General features: G+C 40.7%; 2 protein-coding genes and 1 long non-coding RNA gene across 10 annotated transcripts in view; 1 reads left to right on the top strand and 2 right to left on the bottom strand.

The window, feature by feature from the left end:
* The window catches only part of LOC311252105 (ankyrin-2-like), an 89093-nt gene extending 78810 nt beyond the window's left edge, over positions 1-10283 (top strand). Inside the window, exons 2-8 of one of the 4 annotated variants that reach the window (XM_084344941.1) lie at positions 112-1086; positions 2810-2902; positions 3536-3619; positions 3715-3879; positions 4414-4602; positions 4894-4985; positions 6921-10283. In XM_084344941.1, coding sequence (XP_084201067.1) covers positions 112-1086; positions 2810-2902; positions 3536-3619; positions 3715-3879; positions 4414-4602; positions 4894-4985; positions 6921-7155 — 1833 coding nt within the window. In that variant the 3' untranslated portion in view covers positions 7156-10283. The remainder of the gene's footprint in view (positions 1-111; positions 1087-2809; positions 2903-3535; positions 3620-3714; positions 3880-4413; positions 4603-4893; positions 4986-6920) is intronic. The other 3 variants (XM_084344942.1, XM_084344943.1, XM_084344944.1) reach the window with 3 other exon arrangements.
* Positions 10284-11424: 1141 nt separating this feature from the next.
* Positions 11425-11807, bottom strand: LOC311251472. Its single transcript, XR_014621412.1, has 2 exons — positions 11743-11807; positions 11425-11516 (listed from the first exon to the last, which is right to left on the bottom strand). It is a non-coding gene; the product is annotated as an uncharacterized lncRNA (long non-coding RNA).
* Positions 11808-12843: 1036 nt separating this feature from the next.
* The window catches only part of LOC311251692 (uncharacterized protein), a 28353-nt gene continuing 24196 nt past the window's right edge, over positions 12844-17000 (bottom strand). For 3 of the 5 annotated variants that reach the window (XR_014621449.1, XM_084344285.1, XM_084344284.1), the window contains exon 4: positions 13678-15770. Coding sequence is in view for 2 of the 5 variants with exons in the window: in XM_084344285.1 (XP_084200411.1) it covers positions 15607-15770 (164 nt within the window). In the remaining 3 variants the exon portion in view is untranslated. Of the gene's footprint in view, positions 13021-13677; positions 15771-17000 lie in introns of those variants that run through there. The other 2 variants (XR_014621448.1, XR_014621450.1) reach the window with 2 other exon arrangements.

A 17000-nucleotide genomic window follows, 5' to 3' on the forward strand; every position in this document is an offset into this window, starting at 1 on the left:
GTGATGTGATGCTAATCTGATGAAATGTTAAGGTCAATTTGATGGTGCATACCAACCTGTGGGTAGATTTTTTTGTGAACTTATTTAGATCATGTTGATATTCACTTACAGGCTCTTCCTCAGACACCAGAGGAAACACATTTTCATACAGACGATGAGATGCAAAGAAAGCTGTTGACTGCCACAACAATGAAACAAGACAACACTGAAATGGGTTTTCTGTTCACTACTGAGAAACCGACAAAATCAGTTCCACTACAACTTCCTGACCAGAGCCTATACACAACCCACAGAACTGTTACTCCAGTCCTACCTGAGAAGACATCCTGTCCAAAGTCTGAAAGATCTTATGGATACTCAGATTTGGAGTTGTCCCCTGAGAAAGCACAGATCAGTGAGCTTTTTTCACCCATGTCAACACAGTTTCTGGCACCACCAGATTATGAAGCAGTATTTTCAGGACATCAAACCCTAAGGGTTTCCGAATGTAGCCAAGCCTCCTTGAATGATTTGAGTCCAGTGTCTCCAGTGTTCAGTGACTCCATTTCAGCTCAGGTTGTGAAGGAAGCAAACACCAAAAGACAGTCTGAAAATCCTGAAGACTTTGAGTTTTCCCCAGACTTTGACAGAGTCCTCTCAGAATTTGAGAAAACAGTCTCTGAATTTGAATCAGAGGATCCAAAGGTCCTACCAAAGGACCTCAGTAAGAGATCGGAATCTCCAGAGCACTCTGACTCTGATCTAGAATTCTTTGACTGCAGACAAGCCGTCTCGGACTTCTCTGAACCAGAGGAACTGAAATTGGAACATGAGATTACCTATCATATCTCCGAACCCCCATCCCCAATGCCTGGGAGCAGCCCAGATGTTGGCTTCCTGAAAGAGAGCCCTCTGTACCCTGCTCAGCATTACCTCCGAGTGCAAGATTCCAAGCGCTTCTCCTCTGGCAGTGAAAGTCTTGGTGAATTTGCTTATGATTCAGAGGGTTCACGGGAGTGTCAAACAGAGGGTGACGCCCCTGTGTGTGAGGAGCTTCCTTCCAGAGATCAGGCAGGGTATTACGATGATGATGACTTCCTGGGAAGGGTAAGAGGTTGAGCATGAGCACGGTGCTACACTGGCTGGTGTTTTGCCTGGCCAGGCTGGTTGCTGTTGTGCGTCATTTGAGACTTAGAAGATAAATCACACAAGTTTGCACTTTATGGACTAAATGCAGCTCATGAGTGCTTTTGTGTGCATGTGTGCCTAAACTTTTGAGAAAATAACAAAAATTTAACAACTGTGATGAGTTGCTGTAATAAATATTGCATCATGAGTGACTGCAAAAGCGATTTTGATGTTGGTGTTGAGATTTATTTGCAGTTCCTTATTATGAAGTCAGTGGTGACATTTAAAAAAAACGGCTGTAAAGAACTGATCCCATAACTTTTAACTCTTTGTTCACATCAGCACCTGTTTGCATTCTTTGATTTCTGCTTGTTGTTGTTCCCATCGGTGTGCGAAATATCATTTGGTGGGCCCCAGACAGACCGCACCGCAACCACCACATTTTCCATGAATTTGGACATCATGACTCTATCTGTCCATTATAGGCACTTGGGAAATGAAGTGACTCAAATGTGTCCATTTGTTGGTTGGATTTTCAACAGGATTACACAACAACTATGTACCTGATTTTTACAAAACTTAGATGGAGGATGGGTCATGGCCCAAAATAGACTCCATTAACTTTTGGTGCAGATTCGGAGTAAGGGACAGATCTAGGAATTTTTTCTCACTTTCTTTAACATTGCTAGTAAGGACGTTTTCATTAACGTCTCAGGGAATAATGCATGAATTTTGTTGAAAAAATCAGGCATATTTAGGTGGCTGATATCTATGAGTCAGTACAAAAGGGGACTGTTAGGGACCCTGGAATAGCCATGTTGGTTAACTGCATTCGGGTCTCCGGTCCGGATATGTTTTCTGTCTCCTGTTCAGAGATGTTAAAACCTTCCCTATACCTGCAAAGCCGAGCTCTGGAATCAACCCATTACACTCAATTGTCTCTAAATCAATCCTGACTCGCGACCTGACCCGTAATTATATGTGCTTCAAGCAGTCTGAAGGGCGAATGGCAAATGTCCAAATCTCATTTTGATTATTAGTTTGTTTTGAGATGTAAGGACTGTGCTCGAGATTATTCTGTTGACTAAATGAGGAATGATGTTTTGCAGGTGGACTTGATAATGTGACTTTAAAGTAATAAGGAAAGCTTCTCCAACGTGGGGAAGCAGAACTGCAAAGGCTAAATGTATATTTCCAGCTCTATTAAATGCATACTTTGCAGAACTATAATTTCACTGGTACCCTTTTTAGCAGTGTAGCAGTTACCAGTGTACATCAGCTGTCTCGTCATTGTCAGTGATATTTTCTTTGCCTCCTCACTTCTCAATACTTCAAAATCCAATCTTCACAGTGATGATCCACAGAAATAATTGTCTTATTGTTGTGACCCCAGTTTCAAGTTAATTCTAGGTGTTAATAAGGGGGTCTGAGATTCTTTGTATTTCGCACACTGCTTCCCATCCTTGCATGTTTACTTCATTTGAAAGTTTTTGCATTCTTCTCTTCATCTCACTTCACTATTGTGTACAATTTAATTTTATACCCTCATTCCCATTTGTCTGTACATATACCTTTTTGGTAACTGAACATAAAAGTGAGGTAAAGAGAAAAGAAGGAACAGCCGCAGTCTGCAGGAGTGTGCTAGACTAACACTGTGCAGACCTGATACATTGACCCATGCTGGTTGTGTGCTGTCTCCCAGGAGATAGCAGAGGAGCTAGGGGTACTGTCCTCTGATAGCTCAGAGGAGGAGGTGCTGACCACCAGGGTGGTCCGACGCAGAGTTATCATTCAGGTAAACATGCATGATGAAGCTGTGCAGCCCCAGTGCTCTTTGGAGTGATGCAGGCTTAGTGGGTGGCAGAGTTTATGTGCTCTTCGGTATTTTTCTTTTCATGCTGGACTTGACTTACTGAGTTAATTGTATACCTCAGAGCATCCAACAGTTACATTTGCTTGGCACAAATGTTACTTTTTGCGATGTAGCAGTAGAATTGGAGGCTGGAAGAGGAGCTCTAAACTACATTGTATTTTGTCATTTAGTTGTTTCTTTCCCACTCAGTTTTATTTTTTTCATGTCATGTCATGTTTTTGTTTGATGAAGATTCAGAAGTGAGAAATTAAAGGCACAATGTGTACAATTTCTTTAATTTTTCGATATAGGCGACCCCAAGTGGAAGTGTAAATAAAGACAATGGTTGGCAGTAATGCAAGACACCAATTTTCAGAAGAACAACAAAAAACAACAACATAGGCCATCTGAATGATTTAAAAGAAAAAGTCTACTCAAAATATGTAAAAAAGTTTGCAGATTTAATGCTGTTGGTCATTCTTAAAATACTTTCTGTAATAAAAATAACTTGTTGTTGATTGTTCCCTTCTGTGAAGTACCACATGAATTGACAGTATGTGTTTTGTCTTCTTACAGGCAGATAACCTACCAGATATCCCACTACAGGCGGTCACGGAGGAGAAGTACACAGATGAGCATGGCAACATTGTAGTTAAGAAAGTAAGAGAACACTCAAAGATATGAACAACATCAAAATATCCTAAATTTGCACAGTCATTACAGGAGAGTTATTTTCTTTCTGTGTTTTCCACCAGATCACACGGAAGGTGATTCGTAAATATGTGTCACCTGATGGCATGGAGACACAGGAAGTGACCATTGAGGGCTCTCACGAGGAGACAGTGCAGATCGAGGAGGGAGACACTGTCTCTAGAGTGGTAAAGAGAACTGTGCTGCACAGTGACGGAGATCAGAAAGAGGTTAGTGTAGTCTACCAACTACTTTTATTTCTTTTAATAGCAGCAACATTTTATAATGAAAAACATTCATTGCTTTTAATAGTTACAATCCTGCCATTGTTCATTTTGACACTGCACCTGGTGTTTGGTCATGAAGAAAGTTCTCTGCAGCATTCATGAATCAATAAATAATTGTATTCCTAATTTCTGTTATTATTCTGAATCTGTCCATATCAGTATTTTAACATTTTTTGGGTCCTTAAGTCTCAAGTCCTCTGTTAAGTTTAATTTAATCAGGCTAGCACTGTCAACACACACTTTGCTCACAGGGAACTACAGATGCGAATTAGCTTGAACCTATAATATAACCTATCCAGCACACTGGAGGCTGATAGGAATGTTATTAGCTTTGCAGGCCATGAAAGTATAGGATAAACTGAAATTTTGACTAAATGATATATAAGATAAAACTTACTTACAAAGTACATTATACATCATTCATACCAAGGTGCATATAACATTTAGTCCCTTGACATCTTGTCATCATCTCTGCAGTTGACCTTCTCGGAGCCCTTGGCCCTGGGCGCCGCCACATCATCAGAATTTGAGGTAGAGCCAGTTCAAGGTCGAAAGGTCAGCAAGGTTGTCAAGACGACGGTGGTGAGAGGAGAGAGGATGGAGAAGCAGATGGGAGACCCCTCGCTGGCTGCAGATCTCCCTTCAGCCAGAGAGGACTTTGAGAAGGTCAGTGTGTCCAAACTAGAAGGAAATCTTAAAAATGATAACATCTGATTTCACACATTAACTAGGTATTTTATATAAGTGATGAGAAGATAGATGTAAATAAATGGAGGTGTTGCTGTTTTTTATACAAAAAGCAGAGTATGCTTTTATAAATGCTTTCACAACATGCTAATGCATATTTTTATAACTCGTCAGTAATTACTGTTGAGCAGATCTTTACATTGTGTTTCCAGTGTTCATCTATCCTCCTCCCTCTGATCCCTCTGTCCTCCCTCGTTCTTTCTCCTCCAGGCATTGAGTTATGCTGGAGGCTTTGGGAAAATGCTCCTGCCTCATGTAGTAGAGAAAGAGTTTGTGCAGGATGACGGCTCTGTGGTTAAAAGGTTGGACAGCAGCATGGGAGTGTGTAGAAATGACCACAAAGACACTGGTGTTTGCTAAGAGAGCATTGATCAGAGCTTACCATGGAAGCACGGTGTGATTGCACGTTATCCTCTAACCTTTAATGTTACAGTCCACACTTTGATGCTTGAAGGAAATTTTTTTATCTGTGTGTAGAATTTTTTGTGTTTGTCAAGTGCTTTTTGAGGAAAATGAGAGAATCCCAGTTAAAATAGTGCAATCATTTTATTGCTTTTATCCCATTCTTCAGTGTCCAATAGTGTAGATACTACCACTGACCACTGGGGGGCACCAACATTGGTGAATTTCAAGTTGTACACATGCTGCAGATCTACCTTGTTTAACACTGAACTGTGTTTCAAGACTGAAGCAGTTGATTGTTCTTTAAATGTTTAAGTTAAGATGAAGTGTACATCCTACATGCAGGCTTAGGGAGTAATGAAATACATGAAACAGGATTAAGTAATTAGGATACAAAAAAAGGTAACTATTCCAGTGAAGTTACAGAACTAACAGGATTACAGTTTTAATAAAGGAATGATATACTTATACATACACTTGTATACTTATACACTATATACAATTGAAATGATGGCCAGATGAAAACAAAGCCCAGATTAAAAACATTTTAAGCAGTGTTTTAGTATGAAATGTGGACAAAGTTGCATGGCTTGTGTTCAGTTTTTTGACATACCATATTTAGAAATGCTTGTTTAACACAACTTGTAAGTTGCTGTAGCACAGGACTCTGAAAAACCACACAAATCATTCAACTACATATTTTGTGCATTACATCCATAAGAGGAAAAAACAGTCCTAACTACTTGTTTAGATATTTCTATTTTAACACAAACATGATCTTTCAAAATATCTACACACCTACACATTACAAAAAAGACAAAATAATTCATATATTTAACATATGTTAAAACTTTAATGACCATGGACTTCTCTCTATTCGCATTTAGATTACATAAATGATTCATAATTTTAATGTTATTTGATTGTGCCCTAGTTGGCACTCAAGGTGCCACTTTAATCGTCTGCTAATCAAAATCAGAACAAACAGGGCTTTTAGGATTGCTTGGAATGCAAATCACTCTGTCCGTGGCCGAGTTGGGTTGTGAACTCAGCAATTCGATTACACAATTAAATGTCAAATATTCATTGACAGCCCTTCTTTAGCATGGAAATGTCACCAATATTATGCCAATGTTACAATGAGTTGAGTCCAAGTGATGTTTGACAAAATCAAAATTAGAATTTAGAAAATCCACATTTTAGTTGGTCACCTGCCCAATTCATACACCTAATAAATAGGGAGCAGAGTTTCACCAGAGTATCCGCTAACTGCTGATAACTGTAGCTGCCATGAGCTAGCTAGCTCAGTTAGCAGTGCAGCTAGCAGTAGTCTATTAGCTCACTTGACTCTGCTCAGACTGACATTTTGGGCATGTTGGTGTCTACACTACTAGCACAGGAGCCTTGGACCACCAGAAGGAGGAGGTTTTCAGCCGAGGGATGGGGGACCCATGCTAGGGGCTAGCTGGTTAGCATGCTACATAGATTCTGTGACTGCATATTCTGTAAAATTCCCACATATTGCACCTTTAACTACATAATTTCACAAATGATAAAGGGATCTTTCTATTTTATTTTGTATTACATCTTGTGCAGATGAATGGAACATACATTTTCAAAGTGATTTAATGACTTAGTTGTAATATAAGCAGTCCTGGATTTCCACAGTCAGAAATAGTGACAGCTAAGATGTGGCTCATTCAACCCCTAAGAGAGTGAACTTGGAGGTGATCAGTGTTTGGTCAGTCCACACCTGTACACATGGCCAGTGATGACAGTACATTGTAGTTAGTTTGGAGGTGGTGTAAAGTTTTTTTTTTTTGTTGCTCCTACAGAAGCCACATGCGTAAGTCACGAACCCAGAAGAGGACTGTGATGAGGGATGCCCAGGGGAAGCACGTGCACCTGGAGCGTCTGGACGACACCCCAGACGCCCTGCAGCCCGACGCACTGCAGCAGCACCTGCACCGACTGCTCCAACGCTACTGTGAGGACGACAGGGAGGAGGAGGAGGAGGACAGAGACGAAGAGGAGGGAGGAGACGAGGATGAAGAGGAGAGTTCTGACTGAGCAGCTGCTTCCACTGATCCTCTCCATACATCATCCACTGAAGCCTTTGGTTACGTACGCTTCCTCAGACCAGGATGTTCCAGATCCCCTTCCTGTTATCCTCGCTGATCACTGGATTAAAGTTTTTCTATCTTCCTCTTTTTGTTGAATGATGGAACAGTAAATTGTGCTTTAACACTCTTCCTACCCTCACATTGTGTTTCATTTGCTCTTTTTGTGACCAAAGATAGCACCCTTCATTTTTTGTCGGATGATGGTTTTTGTTTTTACCTTTTGGCTGCTGTGGTGTGATAACGGTATGACGCACCAAAGGTCAATCAAAGTCTAAGGGGGCATCTCGGACGTTTCGCCTCATGCACGGCCTCTTCTTGAAGAACTCTTGTAAACATTTGTACATAGAGGAAATGAAAAATTCATGCTTGGACTGGGGGAAGAATTCCAAAAATTCAAAGCATTTAATACATTAGCCCACCTTAACCTGCTGTACATGCACCGATTCAGCTGGAGAATGGCCACCGTACAGATGAGATTAATGTTACATAGAAAATCAATTGAGAGGAGTGAATGTGTGTACTATCATGGACTCTTTCTACAGCCAAACATCACCCTGCTGATCTGTTTACAAAGGCTGTGTGATCACACCTTTTGTCATCCCATGATGCATCTGCCCTTTTTTTTTTGTTTATGTGTCTGTCCTTCTAAGGTGTGTTGTGCATTGTTACCTGTCACATAGCTGCCACCTCTGTGTGTATATACAATGTGTTTATTGAGAAAGAAAGTAGTGTTGAGGGATGTTCCGATGCAGATCAAGCACTTGCCGCACTGTTCTTGTAGCTTTTGTCCTACACCTTCACATGTGCTGCTTGCTCATATAACTGTCCTACATCAAGCCTCTTAAGGGATAAGGCTGGCTGCATTTTTTGTCTTGTCAACGAATCCCATGTGGAGAGCCAAACCAACAATTAATGGATCCTACTAACTTGTATTGTGTATCTTCTTCCTCTGTGCCATAGAGCTCCATTGTTGTCCCAAAAACTATTGAAAACACATTATGGGTTTAAATTTAAGGCGTCTTCTGTGGCTCTGGAGGAGCTTTGACAAGTCCGACAAAGTAACCGTGACAATGTCATAGTGATGTGATCAGGGTTATCTCAGCCTGGGTTTGCAGAAAATAATTTAACAGAGAGCCGGTGTTCCAAAATGGAGGTGAAGGAGGCGGGTACGTATCAGGTAGGGAAGTTCTAATGAAAAAATGTTGAGTTGCATTGTGGGAAATGCATTGGAGGGTTGAGGAGCTGGAGTGTGTTTGATATAGCCGTGTTGGTGTTGTTCCTAGAACACCATAATTAATGATGTTCTAGGACCAGCATTAAAACTGACCAATCACGTTACTGTGATGTCATACTTTTGCGAGTAGTGTTGGTGTCGTTCAGGAACATCATGTCAATTTACAAAAGAGTGTTGATGAATGAACTTGTGGCAAAGTGGGCTGTGTACAGGACCTGGGTTCATATCCTATTTGGAGCATAGTATAATACTGTTCACTTATTATATTTACACCAAGTTGACTTATTATTTCCAGTATTCTGTCGCTGTTTGGTTAGTTTTAGGAAAAGATGGTTTTATTTTTTCACAATGTTAAATATGTGTTAGAAACAAGCATAACTTCTCCAATGTGTATATTTTTCCAGCTAAGCTATGACATTCCCCAAATGTGATTTGTCACTTTCAACGATGGCTCTCTTGCAACATTAATTATGACGTCGATGGGACACCAACACGGAGATATCAGATTGTGTGAGGTCATAAAACATCCTCTTCTTGTGTCTCATCATTAATATGTTTTATAATTTACTCTTTTATACCAGATCATGGCTCATATCAGGGAGAATACAATCTTTATTTCAATGATTTTTTTTTTTTATTGCTGCATGTTGTCTTTAACCAATTAACGTGTTTTACTTAATTTCTATTTAATCATGTGTGATGCTGCGAATCAGTCGCTCTGTGTCAGGCAGGAACTATATTTTGATGTGAGCTTTATTTATATAATTTCCATTTTCCCTAAAACATTGAGGATACTTAATTATTTCTTCAAATGGCGAGGCTTTGACCACTGATATTTATTATTAGTTGACCCACATACACTGTCCTGCTGTCCCAAATACTCGCTAGAGCAGAAAATGTGAACAATGCGCTTCTGAAAATAGTCCCCAACAAATGCACTTTCTTCTGTTTGCGTAACATTTCTTTTAAGAAATGACTTCGCTTTTTTAATGAAACTATATTTGTTAGTTGTTTGTAAAGTTTTATAACTTCAGGAGGAGCCAGTGGCTCTGGGGCTGAGTGGTCAGGAGGTCAGAAAATATTGGAAGATGGATTATCACTTTGTTGGTTTTTGTCTTTTCATGGGGTTTGTTGACAATAAGAAAATATAGAATAACAGCAGACTTATCCTTTAAGTTTAGAGACACCACACATAACATGCAGACATTTCTCTTTTCTTAATGTTGTTGATTTGACTTTTTCTTGTTATCACTTCTATCCAAGGATTGAAACATCAGCTTAAAAGTCCAAGCGAAGGCAGAGTTCCACCGACTTTACTTATCACATACATACCTATTTATTTATTGCTGTCCATTTGTGACCCCTGTACACTCCAGCTGATATAAGCTGAGAGTGGTTTAGTGTGTGGTGTGTGTGTTTGGGTGTGTGTTTGAATGTGTTCTCAAGCTTAAAGTAAAAACAAGTGAAGACTTTTTTGTTTTTGCCACCATAGACAAACAGGATTTGATTGGAAATCTGGTTGAATTGTGTACAGACGATGTTTTTGTGTTCATCTACAGTTGAGACTTTATCTATGTAATAACACAATCCTCACGTTGCCATTTACTTTGAGTGTGATCCAATGGAAGAATAAAAGAAATGTCAAAAAGAGACCATTGATTTGATAAATGAGCATCTTGTTTCCATGGTGATAACAATATATTAACAGTGCAAATATCTATGCGGGCATGTATGACTTTATCAAATTATTACTAAAAAAGTAAACCTGAAACGCTAACAAGGCATAGCAGCTGCAGTGTGTACATGGCAGAACAATAAACTGTAAATGTGTCAAATGTGAAGTGACGTCATTCTTTCTTTCTAACAGCAGCTGAGTGGTGTTAAAGGTTAAATATACGACATTCACTGCCACGAGATATCACAGCAGAGCACAAGACTCAGACCAAAACAGATGTGACTTTGGAAAAAAGAGAAAGCAGCATTTGGACGGACCTTCATGATCAGATCAAACTTTCAAACTAGGCAGTGCTGATCGAATATGAATCAAGATTTTGTTAGTGCATGGCCTTTTTCTTGCTCAGCACACACAGCTCCGTGTGTTTGTTGATGCCACCTTCCTTCGACAGGGTTTAAAAAGTGCCATTATCACAGCCAACAATGCTCTACATGTTATTCACTTTGTCTTAACACTGCACCAAAGAGGAGCTTCATGAAAATGACACGTGAAATTTGTCTTTCCACATGTGAAAATCAGTCAAATCAATTTCACATTTGAACTGAATATTTTTGCATGTGATTAGCTACTTTCATATGTGAACTAAAGTTTTAACATTTTAAAAGAAAATAATGTCACATGTGATCAGAACATTGTTTTGTGAAGTTCATGAAGGTTCTCAGTCATCCAGGTCATGGAAATAAAGTGCTGTATCATAGGCGATTCCAACGAGTCTTATTTTCCTCTTACTTCAGTGAGGGATTTTTGGAGAGTTTTGGAGATACCAGCCATTGAGATGTCTCTTGAATATAATGGAACTGGGTGGCACTTCTCCTGTGGTGCTCAAAGTGCCAATAATAATAATAATAATAATAATAATAACAATAATAATTTGAACAGAATTGTCTCTTTCCAGGAATCATGACCCAGTTACTCAACATAATCCACAGACATGGTTGAGAAGAGTTTCATGTAGGACTATTTTCCTTCTGCCAGACCAAACCCAGCAACCACATCAACACACAGAGACAAGTGTGCATCTACTCATGGACCAAAAGCTTTTCCTTTCTTTTCTTTTTTTAATCTTTTCTTTTTTCATCTTTTCTTTTCTTTCTTTCTTTTTTTCTTTTTCTCTTTTTTTAATGTGGCAGAATGTCCAAACTTTATTATAACACAATAGAAACAGACCCTTTTGACTCTCCAACATACAAAAGCAATGAAAAACATGAGGTTTGACCTGAACCTTAGAAACCAAACTGAAAAGTTCCTCTGGTTTTGACTTTTTATTTGAAACACATGTTTACTGTTTGATTGTGTCAGAAGTCTTTGTAGTGAGATGAGTTTCTGAAGTTTGGTTCAGCTGTAAAGAAACAAGAAGAAACACTTTAGAAGAGATTTCTCTGAAGTTATTACACATAGATGATTGTTCAGGTCCTGACTGATTGAATTCTTCTTCCTGCAGTCTGGTTCAGTCATTGTATGTGGCAGGTAGACTTTGATGATGTCACTGAGTAAATGTGGTGACTCAGTTGGATGATGCACACTTAATAAGTTCTGACAATATTATTAAACCAGTTGGTATTTACCTTTAAAATGAGAGAGTTCGCAATGCCCTCCCTCCTCCTCTCCTCTCCTCTCCTCTCCTCTCCTCCTCCTCTCCTCTCCTCTCCTCTCCTCTCCTCCTCCTCTCCTCTCCTCTCCTCTCCTCTCCTCTCCTCTCCTCCTCTCCTCCTCTCCTCTCCTCTCCTCTCCTCTCCTCTCCTCTCCTCCTCTCCTCCCCTCTCCTCTCCTCTCCTCCTCTCCTCCCCTCTCCTCTCCTCTCCTCCTCTCCTCTCCTCTCCTCTCCTCTCCTCTCCTCTCCTCTCCTCCTCCTCTTCTCCTCTCCTCTCCTCTCCTCCTCTCCTCCCCTCTCCTCTCCTCTCCTCCTCTCCTCCTCTCCTCTCCTCTCCTCTCCTCTCCTCCTCCTCTTCTCCTCTCCTCTCCTCTCCTCTCCTCTCTCCTCCTCTGAAACACAAATAAAAGAAAGGGGGAATCAAGTTAGGAACATCAGAAGACACGTGAAGAGTAACGCCACAAATTATGATGATAAGATTACAGAAAGTGATATTTACCTTTTTAATGAAGAGTTCACACTTGTTGTTGCCCTCCCACCTCCTCTCCTCTCCTCTCCTCTCCTCTCCTCTCCTCTCCTCCCCTCCCCAGTGAACAAAGAGTGGTCTAGATCACGTCTTTTAGACATCATTTAAGGACATAAAAGACGTCTAAAAGACGTCCTCTGGGGAGCCAGAATGAAAGTTTTGTCGTATGTCTTTTCTGGACGTTGTATAGACGTTTATATATCGTTTATCGACTAATTCTGGCTGTCAGTGGACGTCCAGATCATAGCCAGTATGAACGTCTATTCTCAACTCATTCTGGATGTCAGTGGATGTCTAGATTATGGCCTGACTATTGACATGGCCAGGCAATGATCTGGACGTCCACTGACAGCGAGAATTAGTCGATAAACGATATATAAATGTCTATACAACCTCCAGATAAGTCGTATGAAAAACTTTCATTCTGGCTCCCCAGAGGACGTCTTTTAGACGTCTTGGATGTCCATAAATGATGTCTAAAAGACGTGATCTAGACCACTCTTTGCTCACTGGGTCCTCTCCTCTCCTCTCCTCTCCTCTCCTCTCCTCTAGAAGACAAAAGGAAGATAAAGGGAGTTACAGTTAGAAACATCAGAAACCAGGTCCACCAGCACATCATTTATTTATGAAATTAACTGTGAGAATATCGTTGAGGAAGTTGATGTTTACCATTTGCATGACAGAGACACTTCCTGTTGCCCTCCCACCTCCTCTCCTCTCCTCTGTCTTAAAGACAATTAAAGGATAACTACCGTTTTTTACAACCTGGACCTTATTTCTAGCAAAATATATGATCATTTACTCACCCAGATAACTTTGGTGTCATTTGGCGTCGTTCGGACGAAATTAGATCCAGTGGAGCGCCGCGTATATCCATATAATGGGAGAGACGGGGCACCGAAGCGCAGCCTCTATGAGCATTATCTGCCACGGAACTAGTTCATCATTTCATCAATATTTTGTTATGAAATGCTAGCGCTATTCCCCTCTGAGTCCGGGCTCGTCTGTTGTCAACATCCGGGGTCTGTAGGTTGATCTACTACCTCTGACCTGGAAGATGTCGTCTCTGAGCTGCGCGCGCACCCACGACAGCCGGCTTGTTTACCTGTAGCTGCTACTGCTAGTTTGACCCCGGATGTTGATAACAGACAAACCCGGACTCAGAGGGGAATAGCACTAGTGTATCATGACAAAACATTAGTGAAATGAACTAGTTTCGTGGCAGATAATGAGTTATATAGAGGCTGTGTGTCGGTGCCCCGTCACTCGCATTATATGGATATACCGGCGCCACACTGGATCTAATTTAGTCGGAACAACTTCAAATGACACCAAAGTTATCTGGGTGAGTAAATGACCATATATTTTGCTAGAAATAAGGTCCAGGTTGTAAAAAACGGTAGTTATCCTTTAACAGACAAGGGGATTCATTAGTCATTAATATCAGCAACCAGATGAGCAGATCATGTATTTATGACACAATTGATAATATGATGAATGATCAAAGCTGATTTACCTTTAGCATGAGAGAGTTCACAGTTGATAGCCTTTCCTTTCCTTTCCTTTCCTTTCCCTCCCTTTCCTTTCCTTTCCTTTCCTTTCCTTTCCTTTCCTTTCCGATCCTTCCTAACACAGATGAAAGACAGAGATGGTTGTTAACAGTACATAAGAGGTACAGAGGTATAATTAAATACTGCATGAAGTCTGTTGTTAATATGTAATACATACCTTTTACATGAGAAGATTCACGCTCTCTGCTGACTTCTCTTCTTTTTGTGTTTCTTCTATCTTCACCTTTCTTCTCTTGGTGACCGAGTCTGATCTTTCCTCACACGTTCTCTTTTCTTTTCCATTTCTTCTAATCCTTCATTTTCCATCTGTTCCTGAGCATCTCTTCTTGTGTTTCTTCTGGTCTTTTCTCTTTTTCTCTGTGATCTTTACTTCCTGTCTCGTCTCTTCTCTACTTCTCTCGTTTCTTTCATTTCTTTGTCTTCATTTTTTCTTCAAGGACGCGATTCTCACAAGAGCGTGGTCCTTAAATCCAGTTGACGCAATGCCATCCAAATAAATTCAAAAACATTTGGTTCAATTGATTCAAATAAATTAGATTGAAAGATGGTGAAAACAAGGCAACCCAAATAAATGCAAAGAAAGTGCTTTCCTTGTTTGTTCACCCCCCTGAACCCCTGCACCCCTGCACCGAGGTCCTGGTCACTGCAGACTCTTCTTGGCTAAGGGTGGACAACGACATACATATGAACCCCCCGACATGGTGTGGTCATCCTATTAATTCTCTGCACAGATGAGCTTCACCAGATCCCCCCCCATGTGCAGACGCCCTGCCTGAGTCATGGTGCAGCGACAAGGACACGATTCTCATCAGAGCGTGCTCCTGAAATCCAGTCGGCGCTACGCAACACGACGCCACGCAACAACAACACAACATTGATTCAAATAAATTCAATTCAAAGAAGGTGAAGACAAGGCAACCCAAATAAATGCAAAGAAAGTGCTTTCCTTGTCTCTTCACACCCTGTAATGGGCTGTGAGGAATTAAATACAAGGCAACTCAAATACATTGAAAGAAAATGCTTTCCTTGTTTCTCCTTCCCTTTGTTCCTTAACAAATACACTTAAAAAGTTGGTTCAGCCAATCAAAGAAATTCAATTCAAACAAATAAAATTCTCATTGTTTTTAGTTGGATTCAATGAGAAAAAGAACTCAATTGAATTTAGTCCCATGGACCGAAGCGCTTACCTGGAGGCTCACCAACAGGCTCACCTTCAGGTTCTGAACTTCTTTTGAACCACTTGTTTATTGTGGGTGCCTGAGCCAACGTGCAGGGGAAAGAAGCCAAGGAAGTGCCTGGAGGCTTAACTTCAGGCTCTGATGCTTTCTTTGAGGTCATCAGAAGCCTCAGGCTCTTCACCCATGTTGGCTCAGGGCCGCTGCGTGGCTGCTGAGGCTTACACGGTGCCTGGGGTAAAATAGAGGAGCTCGCCGGGATTTTGGTCGGGTGATTTGACACCACACTGGTCCCCAGCAAAGAGGCTAAGGAAGTGCCAGGCAGGGAGGAAGAAGAGCGAGAGGAGGAGCTAGAAGAAGAGCTAGAGGAAGAGCTAGAGGAAGATTGAGAGGAAGAACTAGAGGAAGAGCTAGAGGAGGAGCTAGAAGAAGAGTTAGTTGAAGAACTAGAGGAAGTGCGAGAGGAGGAGCGAGAGGAAGAGCGAGAGGAGAAGCGAGAGGAGGAGCGAGAGGAAGAGCGAGAGGAAGAGCTAGAGGAGGAGCTAGCGACAGAGCTAGAAGCAGAGCTAGTGGAGGAACGACCTGACCTCGTTGGGGAGCCGGTGCTGGAACCAGGTGTGGAGCCACTGGGGGAGGCTGGCGGCGGGACCCTGTGGAGGACGAGCCGTGGGATGCCGGGCCGGTTGGGGTCCCGGATGAGGACAGATGTCCACACGTAACAGTGACCCATCTGAAAACACAACATCAAGCCAATGAACACACCCATGAGTCAGCACATATAAAGCTGAAGTGTACAGAATACAACTGTGATGTTATTGTCAAACTCTGTAAATTCAGTCAGAATCAGCTCGTTAAAACTAATTAGTGAATAAATATTTGCAATCAGCTCAGTGTTATTAATGACCTGACTTATCCCTTATTAAATAAATCATTTTAGAGTAATAATATATGAACCTATGAAGGATTAGAGTGTATAAGGTCGTAATATAATATTGTCAGTGAGATTAAATGTCTTAACCTCACACATGAGTTGCTGTGTGAAGTTGAAATGATGAAAATATAACATGAATTATGTTCAGCAGCCTGAGCATCAAAATATACTTTAAATATCAAAAGTAAAGTACTCTTTATGCAGAATGGCATATTTCAGAACAAATCTACATTGATGCATTGATGTGTGATCACTTGGAATAACAACTTTATCTAATGAATCTGCAGGGTAACCTGTGAATTTCTCCTCAGGGATAAATACATTTTGATCTTAATCTACAATATTACAGCATCATTGATTTGTTGATCACAAGCTGTCAAATAAAGGTAGTTCAGTAAAAAGTCAGTGATCTGCCTCTGAACTGTGGAGGAGTAGAAGTATAAAGTAGCAGTAAATACACATATTCAAATACCTCAAATGTGTACTTCACTACTGTACTTGAGTAAATGTACTTACTGTAGCTACTTTCACTGAACCACTGATATCTAATCCCAGTTTGTCCTGCTGAGAGTCTGAAAGCTGAATCTTCCACTCCTACAGAGACCTTTAGAAAGGGTACTTATATCTCAGAAAGGACATGAAATTCAAAGCAGTGTTTTTGTAAAGCCTGGAGTGGAAGTATAACATGTAAGAGTGAAAGTAACAAAGGCTTCCATGTTGTATTCAGGAGAATTTTATTTACAGTAAGCTCCATGTTCCTGTGCTTCATCTGTAGGTCATGTCACACCAACAAGTAGAAAACATTTAGAGAACATTTCACATTTATTACATTTTCAAAATGCACAAACACATTTAAAATCAGCATGTGAGGAAACATCCCATGTGGAGCAAACGCTGTACACTTCACTTGCAAAGACACCAAAGTTAAAAACCTAAACTAGGGCGGCGTCTGAGCATTAGTTTGTGTTTGGACAAAATGTTCAATGTTTCATTTCTCTCTCTCATCTGTACCCAACTGTCCCTGCTGTG

Source organism: Pagrus pagrus (assembly GCF_965226575.1).
Source record: "Pagrus pagrus genome assembly, chromosome: 22".
Classification (NCBI taxonomy): Eukaryota; Metazoa; Chordata; class Actinopteri; order Spariformes; family Sparidae; genus Pagrus; species Pagrus pagrus.